At 47.5% G+C, this 25,910-nt stretch overlaps 11 protein-coding genes across 11 annotated transcripts; 5 read left to right on the top strand and 6 right to left on the bottom strand.

Annotated features, from left to right (window-relative positions):
- Window positions 1–201: 201 nt before the first annotated feature.
- On the bottom strand, window positions 202–775 carry VTN77DRAFT_5282 (uncharacterized protein; the record flags this gene model as incomplete). The annotated part of the gene is made up of 3 exons (XM_069421434.1): window positions 202–328; window positions 410–441; window positions 515–775. 3 exons carry the CDS (start codon window positions 773–775, stop codon window positions 202–204), a joined length of 420 nt encoding a protein of 139 aa, XP_069276920.1.
- A 121-nt stretch (window positions 776–896) lies between these two features.
- On the top strand, window positions 897–2,038 carry VTN77DRAFT_5281 (uncharacterized protein; the record flags this gene model as incomplete). The annotated part of the gene is made up of 3 exons (XM_069421433.1): window positions 897–911; window positions 1,108–1,829; window positions 1,906–2,038. 3 exons carry the CDS (start codon window positions 897–899, stop codon window positions 2,036–2,038), a joined length of 870 nt encoding a protein of 289 aa, XP_069276919.1.
- Window positions 2,039–2,251: 213 nt separating this feature from the next.
- Window positions 2,252–3,175, bottom strand: VTN77DRAFT_5280 (uncharacterized protein; the record flags this gene model as incomplete). Its single annotated transcript, XM_069421432.1, has 3 exons — window positions 2,252–2,856; window positions 2,930–3,077; window positions 3,146–3,175. The coding sequence occupies 3 exons, from the start codon at window positions 3,173–3,175 to the stop codon at window positions 2,252–2,254; spliced, it is 783 nt and encodes a 260-aa protein (XP_069276918.1).
- A 1,272-nt stretch (window positions 3,176–4,447) lies between these two features.
- VTN77DRAFT_5279 (uncharacterized protein) lies at window positions 4,448–5,283 on the bottom strand (the record flags this gene model as incomplete). Its single annotated transcript, XM_069421430.1, has 3 exons — window positions 4,448–5,052; window positions 5,107–5,158; window positions 5,209–5,283. 3 exons carry the CDS (start codon window positions 5,281–5,283, stop codon window positions 4,448–4,450), a joined length of 732 nt encoding a protein of 243 aa, XP_069276917.1.
- A 412-nt stretch (window positions 5,284–5,695) lies between these two features.
- VTN77DRAFT_5278 (uncharacterized protein) lies at window positions 5,696–6,533 on the top strand (the record flags this gene model as incomplete). The annotated part of the gene is made up of 2 exons (XM_069421429.1): window positions 5,696–5,787; window positions 5,846–6,533. The coding sequence occupies 2 exons, from the start codon at window positions 5,696–5,698 to the stop codon at window positions 6,531–6,533; spliced, it is 780 nt and encodes a 259-aa protein (XP_069276916.1).
- Window positions 6,534–6,738: 205 nt separating this feature from the next.
- VTN77DRAFT_5277 (uncharacterized protein) lies at window positions 6,739–7,728 on the bottom strand (the record flags this gene model as incomplete). The annotated part of the gene is made up of 4 exons (XM_069421428.1): window positions 6,739–6,795; window positions 6,848–7,065; window positions 7,170–7,595; window positions 7,647–7,728. The coding sequence occupies 4 exons, from the start codon at window positions 7,726–7,728 to the stop codon at window positions 6,739–6,741; spliced, it is 783 nt and encodes a 260-aa protein (XP_069276915.1).
- Window positions 7,729–8,095: 367 nt separating this feature from the next.
- VTN77DRAFT_5276 (uncharacterized protein) lies at window positions 8,096–10,402 on the top strand (the record flags this gene model as incomplete). Its single annotated transcript, XM_069421427.1, has 3 exons — window positions 8,096–8,897; window positions 8,948–10,203; window positions 10,271–10,402. 3 exons carry the CDS (start codon window positions 8,096–8,098, stop codon window positions 10,400–10,402), a joined length of 2,190 nt encoding a protein of 729 aa, XP_069276914.1.
- Window positions 10,403–13,929: 3,527 nt separating this feature from the next.
- Window positions 13,930–18,576, top strand: VTN77DRAFT_5275 (uncharacterized protein; the record flags this gene model as incomplete). The annotated part of the gene is made up of 3 exons (XM_069421426.1): window positions 13,930–17,788; window positions 17,847–18,488; window positions 18,545–18,576. 3 exons carry the CDS (start codon window positions 13,930–13,932, stop codon window positions 18,574–18,576), a joined length of 4,533 nt encoding a protein of 1,510 aa, XP_069276913.1.
- A 618-nt stretch (window positions 18,577–19,194) lies between these two features.
- On the bottom strand, window positions 19,195–19,971 carry VTN77DRAFT_5274 (uncharacterized protein; the record flags this gene model as incomplete). Its single annotated transcript, XM_069421425.1, has 2 exons — window positions 19,195–19,799; window positions 19,902–19,971. The coding sequence occupies 2 exons, from the start codon at window positions 19,969–19,971 to the stop codon at window positions 19,195–19,197; spliced, it is 675 nt and encodes a 224-aa protein (XP_069276912.1).
- Window positions 19,972–20,682: 711 nt separating this feature from the next.
- On the top strand, window positions 20,683–21,629 carry VTN77DRAFT_5273 (uncharacterized protein; the record flags this gene model as incomplete). The annotated part of the gene is made up of 2 exons (XM_069421424.1): window positions 20,683–20,705; window positions 20,816–21,629. The coding sequence occupies 2 exons, from the start codon at window positions 20,683–20,685 to the stop codon at window positions 21,627–21,629; spliced, it is 837 nt and encodes a 278-aa protein (XP_069276911.1).
- A 665-nt stretch (window positions 21,630–22,294) lies between these two features.
- VTN77DRAFT_5272 (uncharacterized protein) lies at window positions 22,295–23,728 on the bottom strand (the record flags this gene model as incomplete). The annotated part of the gene is made up of 5 exons (XM_069421423.1): window positions 22,295–22,382; window positions 22,452–23,355; window positions 23,424–23,498; window positions 23,559–23,619; window positions 23,696–23,728. The coding sequence occupies 5 exons, from the start codon at window positions 23,726–23,728 to the stop codon at window positions 22,295–22,297; spliced, it is 1,161 nt and encodes a 386-aa protein (XP_069276910.1).
- Between the last annotated feature and the right edge of the window lie 2,182 nt (window positions 23,729–25,910).

The raw sequence follows: 25,910 nt of genomic DNA, 5'->3' as shown, positions 1-25,910 counted from the left end.
ACAGAACAGTGACGTAATATCACGTGATAATAGCGGAGGCACTGACAGCTTGCAGCTGCATCGACAGCGTACAAGTTCTTGTCCGAAGAAGCTCGAAGTAAATTGATGGATCCGCGGGTGAAGCACAGCCATCGTCCTACAGGAGACCTGTCGCACCGGAAATGATCATAGCACGTCAATTGAGCGTCAGTGTCGGTGATGTTATCGGCTTATATTGCGGATGCCCGGCGAGGAGTACATCTCGAGTTGTCGATGGCCTTTTCGCAGGAGATATTCAATGGCAGTGAAATCCTTTTTGCTCACGCTCAGATGTTTACGAAACTCTGACCTGCAGTGAGACAAGTCAATATGCAATGACCACCGAGGGCTCATGCTGGTGAACGTCGAAAAGGGCGATAGTGCTGCACACCTTGCATATTCTTTAAAATTATTCCTCGCATCCTATATAGAAAAGCGAATGGTTAGAAAGTCCATCGTCATGATTCATTTTTGTATTCGGCAGGTCGATCCTTACGGCTGGCTTCTTCCGAACTTCTCGTAAACATTTGCGGTAGAGGGACAGGACCTCTCTTTGAAGTCCCGACAGTCTTCTCATCTCGCTCGCGTGCCGGCTTCTCTTGTGCAGTCCTTGCCAGAAGGCTGTGAACGGTGCTGGCTGTGGAAAGGAGAACAACTTTGATGGGTGGGAAAAGGTATTGCCGACGCCGGCCCGCGCCGTGGGGAAAACCGCGGAGCAACTCGGACACCCGGCCGAGAGATGAGAAGACCAGGGCATGTACGACCTCCACCTGGGATTCGAGCGTAGAATGAAGACATCTCAATAGTTTATGTACCAACGTTTCTAGAAACCTATGAATTCACTTGTCTGCTGTTTGCTCCAATTATAACCCGATATAATGGCAACCTTCTCGGTATGTAATCCTGAACATGCATCCTTCATAAACTGTATATCAATTATGTACTCTCTCGCATCATTGCAAGCAATGTTCACCATGAAGGATTGTGTATTCCATGAGCAAAGAGAATAAGACATTCATTAGCGAAAAAAATATTTTGCCTTTCTGTTTCACCCTACAGTATCCATGCTAATCCACATCGCCCCTCCAGCGTCTCATCCGCTTTCTTGCGAAAGATGGATTTGTATACTATGGCGATGCCATTCTCCCATCTGGCGTCACTGACATCGCCAAAGCGACCAAGGCACGGGTGATCCAAGGCGATATCTTTGGTCAGCACCAGGTGACGGATAAGGTCGCTGAAGTGAAGACGCTTCTTGCGCCGCTGGCGCGACATGACATCAAGACCGTGCGATGCCTCGGCCTGAATTACGAGCAACACGCCAGGGAGTCCAACCTTCCGATCCCGAAGTATCCAGTGCTCTTCTACAAGCCCGTCACATCCATCACCGGCCCTACCGATGACATTCCTGTTTCCACCATGGCGCAGGAGGGTGAGGGCCTGGACTACGAGTGTGAACTGGTGGTGGTCATCGGAAAGGAAGCGAGGGATGTCCCCGAATCGCGTGCCTTGGACTATGTCCTGGGATACGCAGTTGGTAACGATGTTTCGCACCGCGATTGGCAGATCAAGCGCGGCGGTGGACAGTGGGGGTTAGGTAAAGGATTCGATGGCTGGGCGCCTTTTGGACCTGGCATCGTGTCTGCAAGCTTGATCCGCGATCCAAACGCGCTCAACATCTCTACCAAACTGAATGGTCAAACTGTCCAGTCATCGTCTACGAAGGATATGATCTTCAGCGTGGCCAAGACCATCTCCTTCCTCTCCCAGGGCACGACTCTGCTGCCAGGTGATCTCATCTTTACTGGAACGTGAGTTTGTTCTTCTACCCGACACGGGAAGTATGACCACGATTGGGTAGCTAATACATCTCCTTCCGCTCTTTAGGCCCCAAGGCGTAGGTATGGGCAGGAAACCTCCGCTCTGGCTGAAGGATGGCGACGTGGTAGAAGTGTCACTCCAAGATGTGGGATCCTGCACCAATCGGGTCGTGTTCAGCAAGCCGTCGGCGAAGCTATGAACATGTTCCTACCACGTCTGGGACCCGGTTGATTACTATAGATGAAGCCTTTTGATTGTACATGCACATGTAGATGATCATAGCTTTGGGAAATAACCATTCCCCAGAAATGCGCACGCCATAACTGCATTCCAAGCCGGTGATTCATTTATTAGCATCTCATGACAAACTGCATTACTCCGGGGACAAGGTCGGACTGCAAAAACAGTGAGTCTAGTTGACCTGAGTCCCATAGCCCTTGATGGCCTCCGCAAACGCCCAACTTTGGTTCTCGAGTTTCTCGTTCTCCTTCAGTTCTACCCCATCCTTGGTCACCACTGCCAAAGTATATTGATCCAGGCTCCGTGCATCTCTGTAAAACAGAACCTTCATACAATCCCTCAATGCTGCGATCGCCTGCTCCTTTGAAATCTCTTCAATGGGCATATCCTCCGGGAACAACCGACGAAGGATTGGTATTGCCAGGTGCGCACCGAAACCAGTTGCCAGGTGCGGCGCCGAGAATGTCGTTCCCAGCAGGTCTGCCGAACTAAGAAACGGCTTACCATCACCGTCGAATCCAGCGACGAGAATGTGATTCCACAGAGGGTTCATCTCCGATCGGCGCTTGTAGAAAACTTTGGAGAGGTAAGTATGGATGTTTTTGGCATTTAGCGTATTTCCGTTGGAGGAGTAATTTTCTCTGATATCAATGGCGTTGAGAAGGCGGTCGATGTACTGCATATCGGAGACATCCCCGCCGAAACCGATAATGGATGTCCCATCAAAAACCCGAATGCGTTTGACATCCGTGAAACGAGCCAGAGAGCCGTAGGAAGCTATGGAGCGGGTGCGCAAGGTCAGACAAAACATCCCACACGAGTGTCATTGTAGGATTACTGTAATACATACCCAGGTTGTCTGCAGCCATTGCAACACCTCCATTGAACTTGACTGCGACGACTGACGTACCCGTGACAGCCGGAGACTGCGTATGCGCTTTCGGGCCAGACGTCCGGAGATAAGAATAATCGTACACACCGTAGACATCATCCCTGGGCTAGTTCACATCATTAGGAATTGCAAGAATTGAACGCAGGTACAGTATGTTATTGATAGGCAACTCACACGGCCCCAGGCTTGTGGGAAGTGGTTCATGACGTTCCAAACACGGCACCAAGGAAGCTGAAGTCTTGAAAAGCTGTTCTAATATAGATTAAAAATATTCGAAAGAAAGATGCCAGAATGGAGATTTCACACGGACGCAGACGAAACCAGGATTAGGAGGGATGTATTGAGAGTCACGTAGCTATGTTCATCATTATTAGGCAGGCGAGCTGACGGAGCTTGGAGGTACGTATTGGTCAACAGCCTGGCGCCACTGTGGCGCATTATATGTGGCGCAAGCTTGAACTATCAGTGCCCCGGATTATGCTCGCATAGGTAGAGGTTTCTCTCGCTTCCATTAATATCTAGCCTATCTCGATTCTTGACAGTATTTAATCACCTAACAAGGTTGGGAACCGTTCAATTGGGGGAGATGATATCTTGGCTCTCCATAACTGGCCACAAGTCGTGAGATGATTTACCAAGTGTTTAAGGTGCATCCCCTATCCCCTCCCCTATACGGAGTACTATAAAACATTCAAATCCGTTTTTGCACACTGTCATGTGGCTGTAAAAAGCAACATACATTAAACATACCAAATTCATGAAATCTGCCTAGCCCCTATTAGCAAGAGATATATAAATTGGCACGAAGAGATTACCTCCATTATTTTAGTAGAAATTATCTATTAGGCTTATTAGCAAGGGATTATATCAGTAAGGGAGACAAATATTACTAAGGGATAATAATAGCAAGAACGATAGTAAGGAATATAGCCAGGTGGTCTACCTCAGAAGTAGAAGATAAATAGGTGCCACCTAATATAAGAGATACAGCAAAGAGAATATTATAAGGAATATGAGCAGGGAGCCCGCCTAGGAAGTAAATAATAAAAATCATAATCATACCTATTATAAGTACGCCCCAGGGGCAAAAGTCCCTGGCAGAGACCGGGTATTTTCTCAGTCGAGTGAAGTGAGCCCTGTAAGGCTTGTATGCGATAAGAAATAACTCTAGGTCTACACTAGATTATCTGATATCAATCAAATTCTTGATACATTAAGTTTGCGAGTGGATAGCCAACTAAGGAAAGGGAATACGTTTTAAACAGGCCATTTGCGGTCCATAGAAGGTAAAATTCTCCAAATAAGTAGTACCAACCCGTTTTCGTGGAGGCTACAATACAGCCAGGAAGAATTTCCGCAATCCAAAGCATCCTCACTTGTCGATTGTGAATGACTTCGCTTTGCGGTGCAGTCACTGGTCAGTCGCTGCTGCTCAAAATATCGATCTGTCCTGTCAGGACTGGAACTGGCAATTGGCTATCCTGATGTGGTAGTGGTCTTGGATCTCCTCTCAGATGATGATCTCCCATCACGGCTAGTACCCGAAGGTACGAATTCGATGGATTCTCTCTGTCCAGATGCTCTCATCTTCTCTTCTAGTCTTTGACGAGTGGCCTGCTGGGTTTTCACCAATTCTTCTTTGTAACCCCAATCCGGAAGCGACGAAACGTCCCATATGTCAAGAGGGAGCGAAGTAGCATACTGCTCCGCGTCGTTGATACCGGCATGCTGTCTCAGTTTAAGGAGCAGGCTGGGGTTTTTAAGAGAAGACGATGCTGATAGTTTTTCATTGAAATGAACACCTTGTTTCTTCAATGAGAGAAAATGTGAAAACTTGGTACTCGCAGCAGGGTCAGGAGATCCAGGTGGGGATGGAGGTATATCGAGGTCAGGAACCGGAGGCAGTGTAAGGTCATGGATCAAAGCTCTGGATGCAGAATATGGAGAAGACTGCCCTGATACCAAATGACTATCCGGCGGTGTTGATGTATCTTGTGGCTGGAGCGGCCCAAGGAGAGGACCACTGGGGTCAACAACAGTAGTTTCAGATGGGGGATTTTCCTTTTTCACGTCGGAAGGGCCTGCACGCTGCATCGTTAGATGAACTCTTAGAACTTCAACCTGGAATTATTGACCTTGAGAATGTACATCACGTTTAAGATTCCCTTGTTGTTGATCGTTGACGCTCTAATCGATCAGTCAATTTACTGTGTTATATATCAGCTGGAGATACACACCGTGGAGGTAGGCGGCGAGACTCGACCTTTGGCCTCGTCCTCGCTGCTACTCTCATATGCTCCAAGGCCCAGCATTATATTGTCATCTCAATATATACCGGCCGCATTAGCTGCAAATATGGTTGCCGCCAGCTCGCAACTGAACCCCAAAAACAGGATTGGCCATGAGTATCTGGAGGCCGAAGAACACAGATTTATCGAGTGTTTGGAACTTGGAAAGCCCTACTCCGTACTGCCTCAGGAAATTTGGCCCGCAAGTGTCGGATACCTTTTGCGATTATTACGTAATCATAAGGCAGCGTAGCTCCGCGTCAGTCCAGGAAGCTCTAGGCGCAGCTTCAACACGAAACCCAAGTCACAATCGACAACTGAGAGGTTACCTCTCAAAGTCCATTAACACTTCCAACTCTGACAAGCTCTTCAGCATCAAAGGAATCTGTACTCGTCTTCTGATTTCCTTTAAAAAACGATCAGTGTCCCTTACGAGATGGCATCTCTCATTGAGCAGTCTCATGCTGAGACTTTCGGACACTTACCTCAATCAGCCACAGCTGGAAACAGGGAGCATTCATTTTATCCGTACGGCTCCATGACACCTAAGTCTTGTCTTTGCTAAGGCTTACGTCTTATTTACCAGATACACGGACAACGGCGGCTCAACTTTGGGGATAGCTGGCTCCGACTTTACTATCATTGCTGGCGACACCCGCTCCGTCTCTGGCTACAACATCAATTCTCGATACGCTCCAAAAGTCTTCAAGATAGGAGGCGATGATGAGACTGGTGAGGGGGCTCACATTGTTCTTGCCGTCGTGGGCTTCGCCGCAGATGGCCAGGCTCTGAAGGAACGACTAGACAGCATTGTCAAGGTGTACAGATACCAGCACGGCAAGCCCATGTCTGTCAAGGCCTGCGCGCAACGACTGTCGACAATTCTCTATCAGAAGCGGTTCTTTCCTTACTACACACACGCTATACTAGGAGGTCTCGATGAGGAAGGCAGGGGAGCCTTGTATAGTTACGATCCCGTGGGTTCCTATGAACGAGAGCAGTGCAGAGCGGCGGGATCTGCAGCGAGTCTGATTATGCCATTCCTGGATAATCAGGTCAACCTCAAGAACCAGCACATCCCTGGAAGTGGGGAGGGGCATGCTTTGCAGAGAAGGACACCTGAGCCATTACCAAGGAGCACCGTCGAACAACTGGTGCGCGATGCATTCACCAGCGCTGTGGAGAGACATATCGAGGTCGGTGATGGTCTGCAGATGATGGTCATCACTAAAGATGGGATAGAGGAGATCTACACCCCCTTGAAGAAGGATTAATATGGCACTCTCGACGAATCTAATCTAGGCAAAATAACATCATGGTGTTCACTTCATGATCCCTTATCGGTTCATAACAAAAATGAAATTGATATAATATCCAGAAGTCCATACACATTAAAAATGATTTTCATCACATTTCCAAATAGACCCGCCGATACGCCCAACGCCATTAAAATGCTGATGGAGAATGACAGTCCCAACTTCAGAAGCGTTCCTTCATCCGAGAGGCGACAGTACGAAGATTGCCGTATACTTTGCCCTGTCCCTGTCGTCAGCGGTAGAAGAACGCTAGGGGTTCCTTTCAAACTTACCGGAGGGCTACCTAGAATCAAACTGACAATGGCTTCTCTCGCAATGTGAATATTCTTGAACCCGCCGAGAATGTGAATCTTCTGGTCGGCGAGAACGACCCTGGTCCGACTGGCGTTCTCAATGGCAAACTTGGTCTTCCCGTCTTTGCCTGCGATCCGTCCAATTGCCCGTCCCATATGATCTCCGTTGAGCGTTTTAACATCCTTGATATCGAAAGCTAATTTTTTTTATTTGATAGTTAGCATTTTTGGAGAATGAAATTGTGTTTCTTAGCAAAGGAACTATAAATCGCACTCAAATAGGACAAGATGTCGAACCCACATTCAATGTAAAGATCATCGAGTCGCAATAAAGCAATTGCATCATCTACATCGAATCCAAGAGTGAAGGCTTTCACAAAGTCTTCTCCTTTTTGCAAAGCCCCTGGATCCGTAGTAAATTTCGACGTCCTCAACTCGACCGCGCGATTCTTGATATTCATCCTCACTTGTAACTTTAGATGCTCGACGAGAGGAGGATAGATTTTCGGCCAGAAGTTTTTCAGTGGAGTCATCCGATGCGGCGGTACTGGGACTTTCCGCGTTTCCACTCGGTATGCGCTGCTGATCTCCTTCGTCGGAGTAAAGAGCGGTCGGCCTTCCTCATCAATTTGCATGGCACTTCCGTCGCCAGCATCGGGTTCCGGAGCGGATGCTTCTGCCTCCTTTGGAAGGGTCGTTGTTGGATCGATTAAGAGGTCATCACCATCTATTAATATGTTAATTTAAGATATGATGATTAGATACAAGAAAATCAGACCTTGCGCGGGGGGAACAGAGGTGGAGGTTTCGGCTTCCGCCGTTTCCTCTGGCTTCTTCAGAAGAGCAGTTGGTGCGGGCATATTGCAGCGTTGACTAGGTAATAATGCCAGGCCTAGCTGATCGCAAGATTGGTTTTTTTTTGGCGAAATTTGAATAGCGGGTGGGCAATCGATAAGCCAGCAGAACGTGCGGGTATCAGAAAAATTTTGGTGCAAACGACGCAAACACAGGGGGGGTGGTGTGGCTTAATGATGGCACACGGATGATTTCATGGCTAGTTCTCGGCCTAGATGCGGGTAGAACGTATTATTGTTGCCGCCGTTTTGTTACGTCTTTTCCAGCAGTACCAGTGGTGTGGACATCACTTTTTTAATACTTTTCACCCTCTTTCCCCTCTTTCATTGAGACCCTCAATCATAGAGAGTATTCCAGAATGTAACCAAGAGGATGTCTCCCAATATAGGACATCGGCTGTACGCCGTTTTCCGAGAAGCAGCAAGTCCGTTCTTCCTCCGCGATCTTCGAACGAGCTCGAATGCATTTTCTCTCAACTCCTCGAGCTCAAATAGCACAACCCGTGGATTTTTTGTGCGGAATTACTCTGGGAAGATAGCGCCTGGCAACACTCGAAGGATCAGCAGGAGATTCGCTTCCGGAAGCTTCCTGGTACTCGGAGCCTCTCCCCACTCGGCCGTAGCAGTTGAAACGGGAGCGACTTGTGCAATCTCACCTGAGAAGATAATATGTCCGAACGGTCCTTCTTATCCTAACAGAAGGTCACTAGGAATCCTTGCTGGACACATTTGGAAACGAAGTGTGCATACCTCGGAGAATGACAGATCAGCCGCTGAATTGGCCAAGGCCCGAAGTAGCGCACAAAATGAGAGCACTCCTGATGAAGCGGCTCCATTGAGACCGCGTGATCCAGTTGACGGTGAGGGCGAGAGTGTGGGAAAAGGATATCACGAGCCCGATTCATCGAATAGAAACCTTAGAGAGCGCTTGCCGAACTTGCCCCAGTTCCATCGACCTACAAAGGAAGAGTTATTGGCTGCAGCTACTGGCTTCTGGTCTAGGCTTCGGGTCAGATTTAAGTGGTTCTCTATCAGAAGTGTTCGACCGTTTAACTTGGACGAGATAAGTGCCCTTTTCTCGTGGGTGCTCCTCGGTCATGTTTTATGGATCATTTTGGGAACAACAACCTTCTTTTCTCTACTGATCTTTGCGATAAATACGGTTTTCGCTCAGGGTATAGTCTTTTCGCCCATACTTGTTCTGATTGTGTTCTAATTGTCACAGAAACTCTAGCTCGTTGGGTGGGGAACTATCTGACGAAATCTTCGGGTGTCAAGGTGGTATTCGAGTCTGCCATTGTTCCGAAATGGAGGGATGGTGTCATCACCTTTAAGAATGTGTTCGTATCGCGTAGACCGGGTCAGGGAAGCGGAAACGTCAGTAAAGGTTCGTCGAAAACTGCAGCGGCCGCCGCTGCCGCTGTCGCAGCTTTGGGAGACGCAAAAGATCGGCCAGACGCCGATGGATCTATTCAGCGAGATGGCGCTGAACATTGGGAGGAGGATACGAATTATACCCAGTTCGATGTGTCGATTGATACGGTTAATGTGACGTTATCTTTTACGAAGTGGCTCAACGGCAAAGGTCTCTTACGAGATGTCGAAGTCAAAGGGATCAGAGGGGTTATCGACCGTTCTCATGTCCATTGGACAGGTGACAACCTAGACCCTAAGTCCTATCGCCACGAGCACAATCCTGGAGATTTCGAAATCGATTCATTTAAGATGGAAGATGTCCTAGTCACGGTCTATCAGCCTAACAACTTCAGGCCCTTTACCGTCAGCATATTTTCCTGCGATCTTCCTCAGTTAAGGAAGCAATGGCTTTTCTACGATTTTCTCTCGGCAAATATGATGTCAGGCTCTTTCGACAATTCTTTATTCACCCTCCATCCTCGCCAAACCCATAGCTACACCGGAGCTCAACTAAGTAATGGCGTTGAGAACGGCGGGTCCAGTCCCTGGAAGAAGCAGAGCAGATTCCGGATTGATGGTCTCAATATCGATCATCTGAATCGTGGTGTTGAGGGTCCCTTTTCCTGGATTCATGAAGGCACCGTCGACATTGTTGCTGATATCATGTTCCCCGCCGATAATGATGAGAGTCTTGCCAAAGTCGTGTCTGACTTCTACGACCGCCTTGAAGCAACAGTCACATCGACGCGTTATCCAGCAGAGCACAGCAAGGAAGCCCGCGAGGTCCAGACAGATGCTGTACTCCCGTTCGTCGCTAATGACAACGATAAACGGTTTGTGGTAACCGATCTTAGGATTCATCTTAACAATGTCAGGGCTGTTGTTCCTCTCTTCACGCGAGAACTGTCATATATCAACAATGCTCTCATTCGACCTATCGTGGCGTACATCAATTCCAGACGGACCTTCATTCCGGTGAATTGCCGTCTCGTTAAGCGACTGAGTGACTTTGATGGCAGCTGGACCATCTTTGACAGCGGCTTGATGGACGATTTGTCGGCAGCCGTGAGTATTCCCTGAAAAGGTCAAATTATTCCCTTAAAAATTTTTGTGGTTAACAGTTATATTATAGACATATGATGCGTTTGCCCGAGACGTCGTCGATGAACAGGCGCGCAAGCGCCGTTTCAAGAAGGTTGGCTTTTGGTCACTTCAACTTGCTGCGCAGGCTATCTTCATGGGCATGGCAGGCAACATTGTATGATGTTTTTAGTCGTCGACATGAGTTATGTGTTTGATCCCGGGGAACCGGATGAACTGCAACGGCGTTTTAGAGAATTCCGACTTGGACCCAGTTCTTTCAGTGGTCTGGTCCTGTATCAGTAGCTTCTTTTCATTTCATTGAGGGTGATCGGCTGCTGGGTGGTACTGTCTATGTGCGCCCAGAACGCTTGATGAATAACAATCAGTTTATGAGATAGGATTAAGCCAAACTAGTTCTAATCTATAGATGCATAGCTAGCCTCAATATTGCCCTTAAAGTTACTCCAAAGGCATAATATACTAACAAAATTGGACCTATAGATTGTACTAGAGGTAGTAATACTGACACTAAGAGCCAGGTTTGGGCATCTTTACTTAAGAAAGGCTCTGGCCTTCTGGGCAGTTCTGGACAGCATAACTTCCAAAAACTTCTTGATTATCAGAGATACAACTGGTTTCTAAGAGCGTAAAATTTGAGGTTTGATAAAGCTTGTAGTCACTGTGTTAAAAGCTAGCAGCACAATATGGCAAAACAACCTTAAATAGGAAATACCCAAACTATTAATGACTCAGCCAAAAAGGTATTACCATGGTAATTGCTTTTTATATGTACTAAGTAAATGATATGCCTGCTAATATAAACCTATTTGCATAGTATACTCCCTAGAAATTAAGGCCCCAGGTCTCTGCAATCCTTGCATATCTTACATAAGTCTCCAAATACTTTTTCATCTATCTTTTCATTCTCGTTCAGGAGGTATCTCTTAATGATAATAAAGTAGTCCAGGAAATCTATTCTCGTTATAAGCGAGTCGTGAGGTTGCATACCTTTGATGTGATCTTGCATAGTTACGTAGCTCTCTATTATAAAAGTAAAAATCTTCTCCTTCTCATTATTCTTATATATTATTAGTAGATGCTGGCTATAGTTGTGGGCTTAGCTTTCTATAGTGATATTTATAGGGCATATTATTGGACCTGATGTGATATACTTGACTTATCCTTTAATGTTATGTGACCATTACATTTGGGCATTAAAGCTTTACTTCACTGTCATCCTGTTATACACTGAGTAACTCACTCAGTCCTGTCCTTGATCTTCTTTCTTTTATAACACAAACTGTCTCATCCTTACCTGGAAGTCGGTTCTCTCCCATGCTCTACATCTTTTGTGATATCTTTACTATGTGTTTCTCCCTTTCACAGACCATTAAGTCTTTCTCAACATGGCTACAAAGTCTTTTTTTGGCAGGGGTTTTGAAGGAAAGAAGATTAACTTTGCCAATTCTTGATCCTCTTGGATTCTGGATTGGAAGATTCTTAAGAGGAAAGTTCAAGATTATAAGGCTAATTATAGGATTCATTAAGCTGCCTCTGCTGCCTGGGCAATTTATGTCTGCAAAAACATCGACAACCCTGCCTAAGAGGCAATCATAAAAATATACATGTAGTACGTTTCCTACCTATCATGAAATTCTCATTTGCCGATCCTCCTACAGAATTCTGTATGTAGGATCAGAATTTGATCCTCCTAAGTAAAGGCAAACTCAAGCTATAGGATAGCTCATCAGATTTATGGCATCAGAACTAGAGCTCTCAAAACTATTTACAGAGAAGGCTTGCCCATTAACCCCAATGCTTCTGGATCACAAACAAGATAGTCAAGGTCCATAGGGCTTAGTTCCTAGCAGTTTTATTCTCTATCTATTAATGAATAAGTTACCTGGCCGTTGCCTTAGATCTGACTTCTGGTAATTAGATGAATCTGAGCGCACTGAGATCTGCCAAGAGTTTACGGCTGCATGGATGTATATTCTTCCTCTTTCCCTTCTTTGCATTTCCTCTTCTTGATTATGTATATACTAACTTTATGGATCTTGGTTGCATACAGAAACTGTCTTAATGCTGGTCTTGTTCTTTCCTTGGGCACCTACAATAATCTTATATAGGATGATGCATCAAAGAAAATATAAGTTGTTCCTTATTTTCAAGACTACCCTGATCCTAGGAATGTGTAGTTATCTGGAGCTAATTTATATTGTTTCACATAATGATAGCTACTTCACAGGTTTCCAGTACACTCATTTGCCAGGACCAGGTAAAATATAGGACAACAAGGAGTAAGATATATATAGGGTCTACAAACGCCACCTATGGCCTTTTGCCTAAGTCGATGACGGAAACATACAATCATTGCTGAAAACACAATTCAATTAGTTTATGCTCATGTGTGCAATGTTTCCGAATTAGTTGATACATTCTTGAGATATCCTTTCTGTCCTCTTTTGTCCTAAGGTTGTCGTATATACTATCCATGGAAGAAAACTTGACTTAGCATCATAAACCCCTCAAATTTCGACTTGGTATCCTCTGCTAGCTGGAGTTCGCGTTCTAAGTTGTATCCTTTTCAACATTACCCAAGCAATCGAAACCAAGTCTCCATCGGCCAGTTGAATGGGATCATGTTAGCAGCATGCAGTTCAGGATAACCACATCATTCCAAAATAGGCATGCTAAACTGGGAAGGGAAATTCGGCATCCCCAAGTGTACAGAGTACTCCGTACTTCATACTCCGTAACAGTTAATTTTTGTAGAACACACCTTAGGCATAGTGGCGCCTAATAGTCTCCTCCGTATGGAGTACGGAGTACTGTGGCTCGTGAGTGTGTGACTTGCATTATTGGGCCCAACCATGTCGTTATGCGTGGGAATCTTAGCCTGAAAATATCCCCGCTTCAATCATACTTGGAATCATACTTGGGTATATTTATAAGCAGCAGCACTACGGAGTAATAAGGTAATTCCCATATCGGTATGTGCTCCAATTGTACTCCGTATGGGGCCTTAACTAAGATACTCCATACTCTGTAGGCGTACTCCGTACAAGAATGCGGAGTACAGAGGAGAGGTTGACAGCTAGGTAACTCAGAGTCCGGAGTAATAATAATAATATACGAAGATTCCATCTTTACTTTAACAACACAACAAGCTGTAGGAGTGATAATAATGACAACTAATTCCATCTCTGCTGTCACCTGTTGCATCCCACGGGCCTCCCGGCCAAATCAACCGATGGAACACCAGACAACCCCTTTACTAATACTCCGTCTGCTCCCCACTCCATTCAATGTCTCCTGCATTTGTCTGGTGGGCCTCTCGGCGCCATCGTTGACTCGTTTGAGTCGTTTCAAAGGCCAAGCAAAAAAAAACTCGGACCCCCTGAGCCTCAGCGCTTGCTTAGTCTCACGCCGGCACGTCCGGGTTAACTTTGCACTGCTGCTGGTGCTTGCAAGTTGCTGCTGTGAGTCTGTGACCTGTCCTTCAAAACGGTGCGGTACCCCAAGCTTGACCCTCGTGCCTCCTCTCATATGTGAAGCGAGGCTTCTGGGGATTGCGGAATATTGATTTCTGCAGGCCAGTGCGATTTTCTTTTATGGTGCAACGGGCTTCAACTTCTCCAACCATTAGCCACCGGGGTGCCTTCTGATGCTGGCTGCGCTTATCCGACCCGCGTCCTTGGACACGCCATGTCGCAGGCTCCGCGACAAGACAGAGATGCCCGACCCCTGTCATCTGGACCCCCCCTATCCCTCCCCACAGTGAGAGAAGCTGCGACTGTGCAGACTCCTCTCAACGGCAGCCTCATTCCTCGAGATTCCCTCGGCCAGCGTTCGGATGGGCATACCTATCGCTCCTTCAACGTTGCTACCGCTGGGGCGCGCAAACCCACGCCGTCTCCTCTTCACACGAGCTTTCGACCTCACTCATCTGAGAGGGACATTCACGAGTCCCCGCTCGGTCATCGCTCGCCGGACTCCGCTGCCACAGGCTCGCCGCTTGAACGAGAACCGCAGACCGAGCGAATAATCCGGTCATCCAACTCGCCCGTATCTCTAGCTCGAGAGCTCCAGAGCCCGTCGTCAGCGACGGAGTTGATTGACAAGGACTCGAGGGACAGAAGACTTGAGCATGGTTTGGGCAGGTCCCAAGAACGCATTAACGGCGAATCCTGCAAGATGTCGGATACTTCTGGTTCTACTCAACCATCGGGTTCTCCGCCCAGTTCACCGGCACAATCTCTGCCGTCTAATGTCGTGGAACGTACCGGGCAGCGAACGATGCCACGAACTTCGTCGATTGATTCCGCTATATCCTCTATCTCTTCCGCTTCGCATTCGCATAAATCTTCATTCGACTCGAATTCTATAACCTCAGCCGATATCAACAATCTTATAGCAGCAGCTGGTTCTGCTGAAGCCGTCATTGTACACTTGCTCAAGGATAAACACCACGCCGCGGCGCAGAACGAACAGCTTTGGCGGCTACTCGAAAAGCAGAGGGCCCTCGTCTTGGGGTTGAATAAGGATCTGGAGCGGGCCCTGAAGGATAAAGAGAGATATCGAAAGAAACTCAAGGAACTGCAAAGCCAAGTACCACCTTTGCCGGCAAAGGTATCACAACCAGCTGGGGAGTCGTCCTCTATGGACAATGGTCCTCCTGGCGAGGACAAATCTGATACCGTACACTCGGATCAAGGTGGAGTTTCTCATCGAAATCATCGCGGTTCACCCCAGGAGGATCCGGGACATGTATTGAGTTCCCCAATTGAGATGCAAGGACAAGACGCAGCCATGGTGCCTTCAGCACCGCATGATTCACGCCCGCAACCAGAGTCATCTGTCGGATCGTCTGAAGATTTATCTACTCGGGCGAATAAAGGAACCACAAGTTCAGAAATGTCCCGTCCACCTGCTTCCCCTGGGACTGAAACCGTTCCACATTCCACAAGTTCTGTATCAACGAAGCAACAGCCCGAGCCCGGCGAGCGGTCAGATGAGATAAACTTGGCCAATCTTGACAGCTCTCGTGTCCCTAGTGAAGAGCTACATCCTATGCAACATCAACAGGAGAAGATCCTGCCGCCACCTAATCGGAAGCCACCACCCGCCCCCCTTAACCTTGGGCAGGCTCAGCATCGGAGCTCACCGATCGATCGTCCTCATGATTCGGATTCAGACTATGACGACAGTCACGACACCCTCGAGGTGGATGATGCTTCGACAATGGAGCGTGGGCGGAGGAGGACGAGGGAAGAGGATGACAAGGAGCGCGAAGCTGCCGCGATACGGGAGCAAGAAGCCCGGAGCAGGTCAAAGAAGACGCTGAAGGTGACGGCGGTGGACGATACGCGCGGATCTTCACACCAGACTGACCCAGCAGGCTTGCCATCAAGCCCACGAAAGCTGGTGGCCCAAACTCCCTCTCATCTGACTGTTGGACAATTTTCGGCGGCGGACTCCCTGGCAGCAGTTATGAGTTCAGGGCACTCAGCATCGACGTCGTTGGGTGAGCGTCTTGGTATGACCCCTCCCATCAGTCCAGGACTGCCTGTCAGTCCAAGACCAGGAGATCGTCCTTTAGGATCGCCTCTGCCACGACAGCCAAGGGAAGGTTCGGGCGTCGTCGTGTCGCCGCCCACCTCGCCGAGAACCCCCCTGCCTGGTCTGCCTTTGTCACCCCGCGCAACAAAACCGACGATGCCGCTGTCCCCGAAATCAAATCATACAGAAAGTGCAACACGTCCGATACCTTCCATCGATGTGTCCGTAAAGATCGATAGTCCTAAGTCACCCTGCGGTTTTGATCGCAGCATCTATCAGGGACTCGTCTCGGATGAGTACCCAGGACTACTCCTTCCACCGAATGCCTTGCCCTCTATAGAAGTCAAGGTGTCGTCTTCTCGACTCCGTCCTTCCAGGAACAGTTATTTAGGAGGGAAAGTCTCCGATGAGGAACCTGTTTTCACTTTAGGCATATTCTCTCGGTCCGACAGGTCTGAATTATGGCGTGTCGAGAAGGTCATCATGGCTTTACCTCAGCTGGACCATCAAATCCGACAATTGTGTGACTTCTCAGGAAAACTACCTGATCGATCTATTTTTAGCGGACATTCACCCGCAAAGATTGATGCAAGAAGGGAAGCGTTGAATGCATATTTTGAGGCTCTCCTTGATACCCCTATGAATGAAGCAGCGGCCTTGGTCCTTTGTCGCTTCCTCAGTTCTGATGCTATCGAGCCCCGGGACGATGAGACGAACTTGCTCAAAGCTAACGGTAAAGTGACGCCTGAGCTTGTCCGCGGACCAGACGGAAAACCAAGGAAAGAAGGATATCTCACAAAGAGAGGTAAGAATTTTGGTGGCTGGAAATCAAGATACTTTGTCCTACATGGGCCAGAATTGAAATACTACGAATCCCCGGGAGGACCGCATTTGGGAACGATCAAGATATATAATGCGCAGATTGGAAAGCAATCGCAAAGTGGTCGCAATCAGTCTCCTTCACGAAATGATGATGATTCAGACAATCAATACCGACACGCCTTCCTCATTCTTGAGCCGAAGAAGAAGGACTCATCAGCCCTCGTTCGACATGTACTATGTGCTGAAAGCGATGAGGAAAGAGATGCTTGGGTTGATGCGCTGCTGCAGTATGTGGAGACCCAGTCATCTGAGGACGAAAAAACGAATAATACATCCTCAAAGAATCAGCCACACGCGAAGCATTCCGCCCATTCCAATGCTAAATCCAGACTATTCTCTAGCAACAAGAAGAATAGCAAAGGGACTGACAGTCCAGACATGGATCCACAGGAGACGGTTCAAGGTTTCAGCTACGATGATGCTGTTGCTGCGGAACCACCTGTGCATGGACCGTCATATGAAAGGGAGGCAACGAAGTCCCCTCCTGTACAATCTGGGTCCTTAGGAGAAAGCATGAATGCCAACTCAGGTAACCAGAGTAGTTCAGAACCCGGGGTGTCTGCATCTCATAGCTCGAAAATAATATCTGGGCCAACGAATGGGACTGTCATCCAGGACGCAGGGGCATGGGGCAACAAACCAGCTACTTCGACCAAGGAGAAGAAACGGAGCATCTGGGGTTTCCGAGCAAGGTCTTCCTCTGATCTCGCCTCCCAGACCCAAAGCACACACGAGTCTTCGGCAAACTCCCAGAACAATAATTCTTCTACTGAGAGGAAGGAACTTGTTCGACCTGTTTTTGGAATTCCGCTGGCTGAGGCGGTGCAATTCTGCGCTCCCAAGGGTGTAGACGTAGATCTACCAGCCGTCGTGTATCGTTGCATCGAATATCTGCGAGCGAAAGGAGCCGCATCGGAGGAAGGAATTTTCCGACTCAGTGGATCAAATGTCGTTGTCAAGGCGCTCAAGGAACGATTTAATACGGAAGGGGATGTCGACTTCTTGGCGGGAGATCACTACTATGATGTTCATGCTGTCGCCTCCCTTTTCAAGCAATATTTGCGGGAGTTACCCACGACGGTTTTGACACGGGAGCTTCATTTAGATTTCTTGCGTGTTCTAGGTGGGCACGAACTGATCTCTCTTTCTACAAGTGATACCACGTGCTAACCCTCAGCCAGACCTCGACGACAAAGAAAAGAAGATTGCCGCTTTCAATTCTCTTGTCTATAGACTTCCCAAACCAAATCTGGCACTGCTGCGAGCTCTCGTGCAATTCTTAATCGAAATCGTCAATAACTCGGATGTCAACAAGATGACAGTGAGAAATGTCGGCATCGTCTTTGCTCCCACACTGAATATCCCGGCGCCCGTCTTCTCCATGTTCCTAACTGATTTTGACGCCATCTTTGGCAACCCGCCGGACTCCACGAAAACTGTGGAGCTGTCTGTTGACTCGTCGCTAACGCCGCAAGATGTGAGATCTCCTCGACGCCAAATATTCTCTGAGATTCCGACACCTGCTTATAACCAAACGTCATTTCATACATCAGAGGAGTTGAGCGCACAGCCATCTCATGACTTAAAAGCCAATTATGACACTGGATTCATCCCTATGCAGCCAACTTACGACCAATCTCGTTCGGGCTCTGAGCCACATCAGCGCCAGATAGATCACGCTCAGATTCCGTCCCACAACCGCATGTTGGCGCCTAATGCCGATAACCTGCGTTCCACCAAAGCGAAGAGGAGAGAAAGCTCTCTTCTCTTCATGGACTTAGGTAGCCGGAAGAGCGCCCTTCCGCAATTACGGGACGATCAAGGTGAGGAACTTTGTTTAAAGAGATGACCGCTGGCAGACTATGCTGACTATTTGAAGCACTTGTTACCAAGGAGTCCGCATTTGAATAGACATCTTCCCGTAAGAAGCATCCGATGGGTCTGCTGTTTCACTTAAGAATCGCGGAGATGTTCGGTGGTCTTGCTGTGCTAGATTTTCCCTTTTCCGCGACGACCTTTATGATTTGAATGATTGCAAATTACAGCTCTTTCGAAACATAGCCACGCCGTCTATAATTATAGTTGGCAAAGACGGACGGCAGAATAATAATAATAGCGACGATGTTTACACGCTGCAATATTGCTGGGAGCAATCATGGATGTTTTTTGGCTTCTCTCTTTCTCGCATGGGGCTCTTGGTCTTTTCATTTCGCTTATTTTCTTCTTTTCACTCACGATATCTTTTTTTTTTTGGAGACGTGGACTAATATACCCAACATGTGTCCATGAGGAGTTATTCTCATTTATTTGTTTATTTGTCTATTTACTCTTTCTCTTTTCCCTTTCTCGCCATTCCCCTTCAGGCGTCGTCCATATCAGTCTTGTTCTTAAGTACTCTTAATTCTTTCCATTATCAGGTAAAAAAAAAGGAGTGAATGCAGAACGTTAACAATGAGCTAGTTTATGTAGAGCTATACCACCACTTTAAGAAACATGATTGTAGATTGTAACACTGATAGATCCGAGCAATCAAAACCTTCTTGTTCGCTCCCCTCTCCAGAATCCCATAAGTTCTCCGGTTTCTCCAACCCAATCCCGGACACCGTCAACTAGAGCTTTCGCCATGCCTTTATTTTTATTCTTGCCATCGGAGGAAGTGTGATCGCCTGTGGCATATTCGGATCCCATACTGGGTAGAACGTTGTCCCCAGCACTCAGGCTGACGAAAAGCGCAAACGGGACTAGCCAAACGCACAATCCAAAGTAGGAAGCAACCTCTGTAAAGGTAGGCATATTCTCATAGTCAGGCTGGTACGGCTGACGCCAGGAGCCGGAGCTTCGAGGCGTCACCGGTTTGGAGAAGTGGCGGAACCAGAGCCAGTGGTTGATACACACGAGGACGCAGGAGAGGATAAAGAGTGGATCGGACAGTTTGACAATGGGGAAGCGGCGAAGATTACTTGCATAGATGAGGTGTGAGACTATGCTCAGGAGAGATAGGGAGAAAGGGAAGCTGTCGAAAAGCCAAAGCAGAACCTGAACGACAATGACACTGTATATGAGCCGGGTCAGGAGACGGCGAGCCAATACTGTGTGTTCTTCGACTAGTTCAGATAGATAGTAAAGCCCGGATGCTGCGCGAAAAAAGAAAAAATGTCAATTCCAGTCCATTTTCCATGCGATCGCAGAATAGGCAAGATTTCCTATCTTTCACTTGGTCCCATGTGAACACGTACCGATGGCCAATGTGAGGAATGCAAAGCCCACGACTACACCTAAGTAGCCGACAAGTGGAAGGATCCACATAATGGGCAAGGGCAAAATCCAACTGTTCGTAAATGAAGGAACAGGAAAGCGCCTGCAGGCGAAAAAGAATCACAGAGTACCGGCAAATAGAATGACTAAAGCATCTGCATGGCAGAGGAAGATAAAGCTGGAGCTCAGCTAGTTCAGTACCCCACGTCACAGTCAAGAGAGATATGACGATAGATACCCAACACAACTGAGTGAGCGAAGAGCCGTAAGTTAGTATACCCTGATGGTGTCGGAAATATACATTTTAAACATAGCTATCAACTAGACGGCTTCCTTGCGCTCTACCGCAGCGGTCGATCATGACAAGTGGTCGTTAGTAAATCACGAGTACGGAATAGGGACCTAGCTGATCGAATAATGAATGGCGGGTATTAATTCTTAGCCACTTAGGTAAGTTCATAATATCAACTTTAACTTTACTTGGTATGGGCGAAAGCGGAAGACTTGGCGATTATCTGCCTGAGGCCCACATTCATCCCACGTTGAATTTGCAAAAACGATTAAAGTTCTTTATCTAGAAGGCAAGCGCGTTGAATTCATATAAAAACCCATCGGAAGCTGCAGGACAGCTATCTATCACTCTCAGTCGACGAGAGATTTTTTTTCTGGCGCAGATTTATTCATTCTGAGGCTCCGATTGAGAACTTGCAATAAAAGAAAAATTCCCCTCGTTTTAAGCAGTTTCGCATCCTCGTCGCCACCATGTCACGCCCTGAAGACATCCTGTGGGTTCGACCTCTTGTCCTTTTGAGTGCGATTTATAGTTCCTTTGCTAAGAAGCGCAATGGCATTCTCCAAAATGCTAACTATCTAATTTTTTTTGATTTGACTACAGCCCTCCAGACCTTTACTACAATGACAAAGAGTCACAGAAATACACCACTTCATCTCGTATCCGCAATATCCAAGCGGACATGACATACCGTGCTCTCGAGCTTCTCGACCTAAAGTCTCCATCCCTAATACTGGACATTGGTTGCGGTTCTGGGCTTTCCGGCGAGATATTATCAAATGTGCCGCCAGAGGCCGGCGGGCCGCATACGTGGATCGGCATGGACATATCACCGAGCATGCTCGACATAGCTCTGCAACGAGAGGTCGAAGGAGACTTATTCCTCGCCGATATTGGTCAAGGGATACCTTTCCGCCCTGGCACATTCGACGCAGCTATCAGCATCAGCGCCATTCAGTGGCTGTGTAATGCGGAGACAACCGATGTGAGTCCTGAAGGTCGCCTGCGCCGCTTTTTCGATGGACTATATGCAAGCCTGCGTCGCGGTGGGCGCGCTGTCTGTCAGTTCTATCCTAAGAACGATGCACAGCGGAACATGATAAGCGGCGCTGCAATCAAGGCCGGTTTCGGTGCAGGTATTCTGGAAGACGACCCGGGGACAAAGAACACCAAGCTTTACCTAGTCCTGACTGTTGGCGGTGGCGGCTTGCAAGGCGATATAACAGGCGTCGTCGAAGGCATGGAGAATGTCGATGTTCTCGATGCTAGGAAAAAGGAGAGTGGATCCAAAAAATTGCAGGAAAGGAAGGGTAGCAAAGCCTGGATTCTGCGGAAGAAAGAACAGATGGCAAGGAGAGGCAAAATCGTCAAACGCGACTCGAAATATACCGGTAGGAAAAGGCGACCAATATTCTGATGAACACAGAGAAGTCATCATCATCATCTACGCGCAAATTACGACACTTGCCGCACGAAACCTTTTTCACACGCTTCCTAAAGGCGAGATAAGATACTGGGTAACAGTCACTCATCATTCAATGACTGGTGTGCGGAGACTTCTAGCTGCCTTGGTTTTCTGATGCTAAACTTCGGATTTCATGTGTGAATAAGAAAGATATGGACTTTGCGCATCGCGCCCACCCTCGAGCCATGTGCATCAGGATGCATGCAACTACTACCTTCCGAAACCGATGTAGCCTAGGTTTTGACAGAAGTGTTGCATCCCCTATACCAGGGAGCCGGAAGAATTATTCTTCTGCTTCTTTTGCTTCTCTGGGTACTCTCGGAGGATTCACGGGGACCGAGATCAAGCGGTAGAATAAAACATAGAAGCAGGATAGTACAAAATATACAGACTTATCCGAATAGCTTCAAGTAAAAATGACGAAGAATCCATACTTCAGGTCTAGAATATTTTGTTTTGATTTATAAAAATTCTAACTACCAAAAACGACTTACCCCGTAGGTCGGGGGGGAAAAATACATACATCTATACGACAGGAACACACACTGGTAGAAAATCACCCCACATTGGACAGCATCTGAGAGGGCTTGACCCCAATATCGTCACAGCTTATAGTCCTACAGAGCAGCCTCCATCTTGTCCAAAACTGCCCGCGTAAACTCGTGGGTTGTCGCTTGACCACCCATGTCTCGAGTTCGCGTTTTCCTATTGCAAGTGTTAGCATGGTTATCTTGTTTCGCAGCACAAATGTCTTTTACTGCTTGCTGTACTTACCCTTCAGCGATCACATCATAGACAGCCTTGGAAATCCTGTTCGCGTGGTCGTCGAGACCGAGATGCCGGAGCATCATGGATCCAGAAAGGATCATAGCAGTAGGGTTCGCCTGATCTTTACCCTTGATATCGAGGCCAACATGACGGCAGCCCGGTTCAAACACTGCGACATCCCGGCCCATGTTGCAGCCGGGGACGATGCCGGGACCACCGACCAAAGCAGCCCCAATGTTGGAGAGAATACCTCCATACAGGTTGGGCATAACCATCACGTCGAATTGCTGCGGGCGCAACACAGCTTGCATGGAGGCGTTGTCCACGATCATGTCGTTCGTTTCCAGGGTTGGATAATTCTCCGCGACCTGCTTGAAGGTATTGCGGAAGAGTCCGTCTGCGAGTTTCATGATGTTGGCCTTGTGAATGCAAGTCACCTTCTTGCGGTTGTTTGCCAATGCGAAGCTGAAAGCAAATTTGGCAATACGCTCAGATTTCGCACGGGTGATGATCTTGAGTGATTCCACGACACCCTGCACGGACTGGTGTTCAAGGCCAGAATACTCTCCCTCGGTATTTTCACGAATGATGCAGAGGTCAACGTTTTCGTGTCGTGTCTTGTATCCAGGGATGTTCTTGATGAGCACCACCGACGCATAGATGTCAAGTTCTTGGCGTAGAGCGACGTTGAAAGATTGATGACCCGAGCGCTCCACTGGAGTGAACAAAATTCCCTTAAGACCCAGCTTATTGCGCCTAAGGGATGCGATCGATTCTCTGAACAACTCCTCGGAATGCTTGTTTCCTGTGTCCACTCCGCTTACATCGACTTGTTCCCACTCAATGGGCACATTGTCCGCCTTGAAGATGGTCTTGACAGATTCAGCTACCTCCGCGCCAATTCCGTCACCTGTTCATAAGCAGCAGTGAGTTGACATTCGCTAGCATCCTAGCAGTGACTTAGAAGTCCTACGATACCTGGAATCAGGGTAACGGTATATTTGCCGCCGTACTTGGTAGGTTTGAAGATGTCCGACTGAATGGTGGCCATGGCTGCGATGCGAGTCAGAAAAATGCCAGAAAAAAAATATCGAGGACAGGATAAAGACATACATCTTGCAGCGATAAAAGACCGAGGGCCATTGGCAGCAGCCAAGGCACTACGCAAGAGAGACTACCAGACTTGTTAGCAGACAACGCGGGCGACGCGGAGACGGGGGAATTGAAAGTGGAAGGAGAAAATCACGCACCTGCGCAGGCTGCGCAGTCCTTAGAGACAGCATCTTAGCAATGACTCCAACAACGAAGTGTAAAGCGTTCTGGAAATCGGTCGCTGCTGAAGGTTGCCAAACGGGTGAGAATAATGCAAAGGTGGAATTGAAGAAGAGAACGGAAAAACGGGACTGCGGGAGTTCGTCGGGCTTGTGCCGTACGCGGCATTATCGGACTCGGCATCGCATCCAATCGGCCACATGGAGCTATATTCTCCGCTCGGGTTTCATTGTTGATCATAGTATTAGTATCCCCGTCGACTAAACCTGATTGTCGAAGGCAGTTTCGTTCTCCCTTATCTGATCCTTTCATGCGGATGCTGTACTTCACTATTCCTTCCCATCATATCTTGCCGTGGAATTCCGCCAAAGTACATATTGCAAACTCAAAGACTCAAATGATATCCGAATTGTAGAAATATCCCTGCAACGTAATGAAGCTAGAAGGACAAATCGCCGATCTCCAAACCCTCCAATTTGAGTCACTGAGCTTCAGGAAGCAAAGATTGGCGCCCTGCCCCTATCCCTCAATGGGGTTACTGACTTCAAGCAGTATTTCTTGTTCCATATCCAGTAGACCCTTCCCATTTACCCTGATGATAATTGCCTCGACAAAAGTTCACTGAGTATGACCAGGATCTGAAAACTCAAGGAAATGACGGTGCGACCGATTGAGGATGCGCGAGGCCTCTCTAACTACATCTATGTAGATGTATCTTTCAGCAAACCCACTCCAGGACCATGGCCCGACAAAGACTAGTTCTTATCTTCCCGGCATTGAATTATGTCGATACTTTTTACATTCTTCTTGGCGCTACGGCCAAGCCCAGTGGGTAATAATTACTAGAAATAGAAAGAGTGAAGCTGAAGAAATCGCTATATTGGAACTATCTCAGGAGCACTTAGAGATTAAAAAGGAATTAAGAGCTAGAGGTGGGCTCTAGGCCTATAGATATCTAGTGGGGTAGCCTTGCTTAGGTGCATGGGCCATAAGAGCTGACCCAGCAAGGCGCCAGCAAAGCCGGCCACACCAATAATTCTTTTCTTCTAAAATCCATGTACATGAGATTTGCGATTTCCCACATCAAGTGCATGATAATTCTTAATGCACATGGAGGTAAACTCCCACCCTCCAGAGTTAGTTATTAGTTGTTATTTTCTGGATCCAAGAGATGAGCTGTTACAACGCAAAACTATAAAAAGTAAGGCAAGGTAGAGACATGAACCAAGAGGTGGAGGAAAGCCTATCAGTTTTAACCAGTGTATACAGAGGGACTCTGTACTCTCAAGCATGGTTACATGCTATATTAAGGCAAAATAGTTGCACGGAAGTTTCCAACATTCCTGTGCTATTGATACCCTTTTCCGGCCCAACGTTCTCAAAGCAACAGTCAACCCTATTGATACCCCAATCCGGAAACTGCGTCTATCGTCTTTCACCAAGACTTTATGGCCGTCAGATTCCATGCAAATTTCTTTGAGCTCTAGTGACTGAAAGCTTATTGCCAGAAGATGAGTGTTATTTCTTTGAATGGATTATGTCTTTCCCAGTTGTTAATGATGATACTTGGTTAGTCGAGTCCTCATATCATACAAACTCAGCTCAATAGGAGCACCTCGAACGTCTTTCGTCTGTTTGATGTCTTTATTCAAAGGCTCAAAAGAGTTTGTCTTTTCTTAATCACTCTTATGGCAGTGACTCTGTATGATCCCCACTATAAATCGAAAAAGGGATCGCCTCTGCATTCCGTCTCCTTGTTCTCCTTGCTTCTTATCTGGACAGAACCTCGCACTTCTTTACATTCTATTCCTCCTCTTCAGTTGGAATCTCTGCTGTCCTAAACAAAGAGAAAAAAAATCTTACATCTGCCATGAAATTTCTTACCCTGCTGTGCGGGATTATTCTCACTATCGCTCTGGAAGCGGTTGCAGCTCCTACTGCCGAGCCTGGGGCTCGCATGGGAGGTTGGTGGTGCGACTTTGTTGGAGAAGCCTGCAACAAAATCAAACGTTCTGATGATGGCGCGGATGCCTCGAAGTTCTAGTTTCGAATTCATCGTCCATGGAGATGCGGTTAGTTTTATACCTGAACCTGGCGGGTGCTTTCAACATGCTCACTCTGAAACACAGATACACTCCACGGAAAGTCGATGATCACATCTTTAAACATCTTGAAAAGCCATGACACGCATTT

The sequence above is a fragment of the Rasamsonia byssochlamydoides genome, assembly GCF_041956645.1.
Source record: "Rasamsonia byssochlamydoides strain NRRL 3658 unplaced genomic scaffold VTN77scaffold_39, whole genome shotgun sequence".
Taxonomy (NCBI): Eukaryota; Fungi; Ascomycota; class Eurotiomycetes; order Eurotiales; family Trichocomaceae; genus Rasamsonia; species Rasamsonia byssochlamydoides.
The sequence above is the reverse complement of the archived record's forward strand: the minus strand, read 5'-3'. Positions and strand labels throughout refer to the sequence as shown.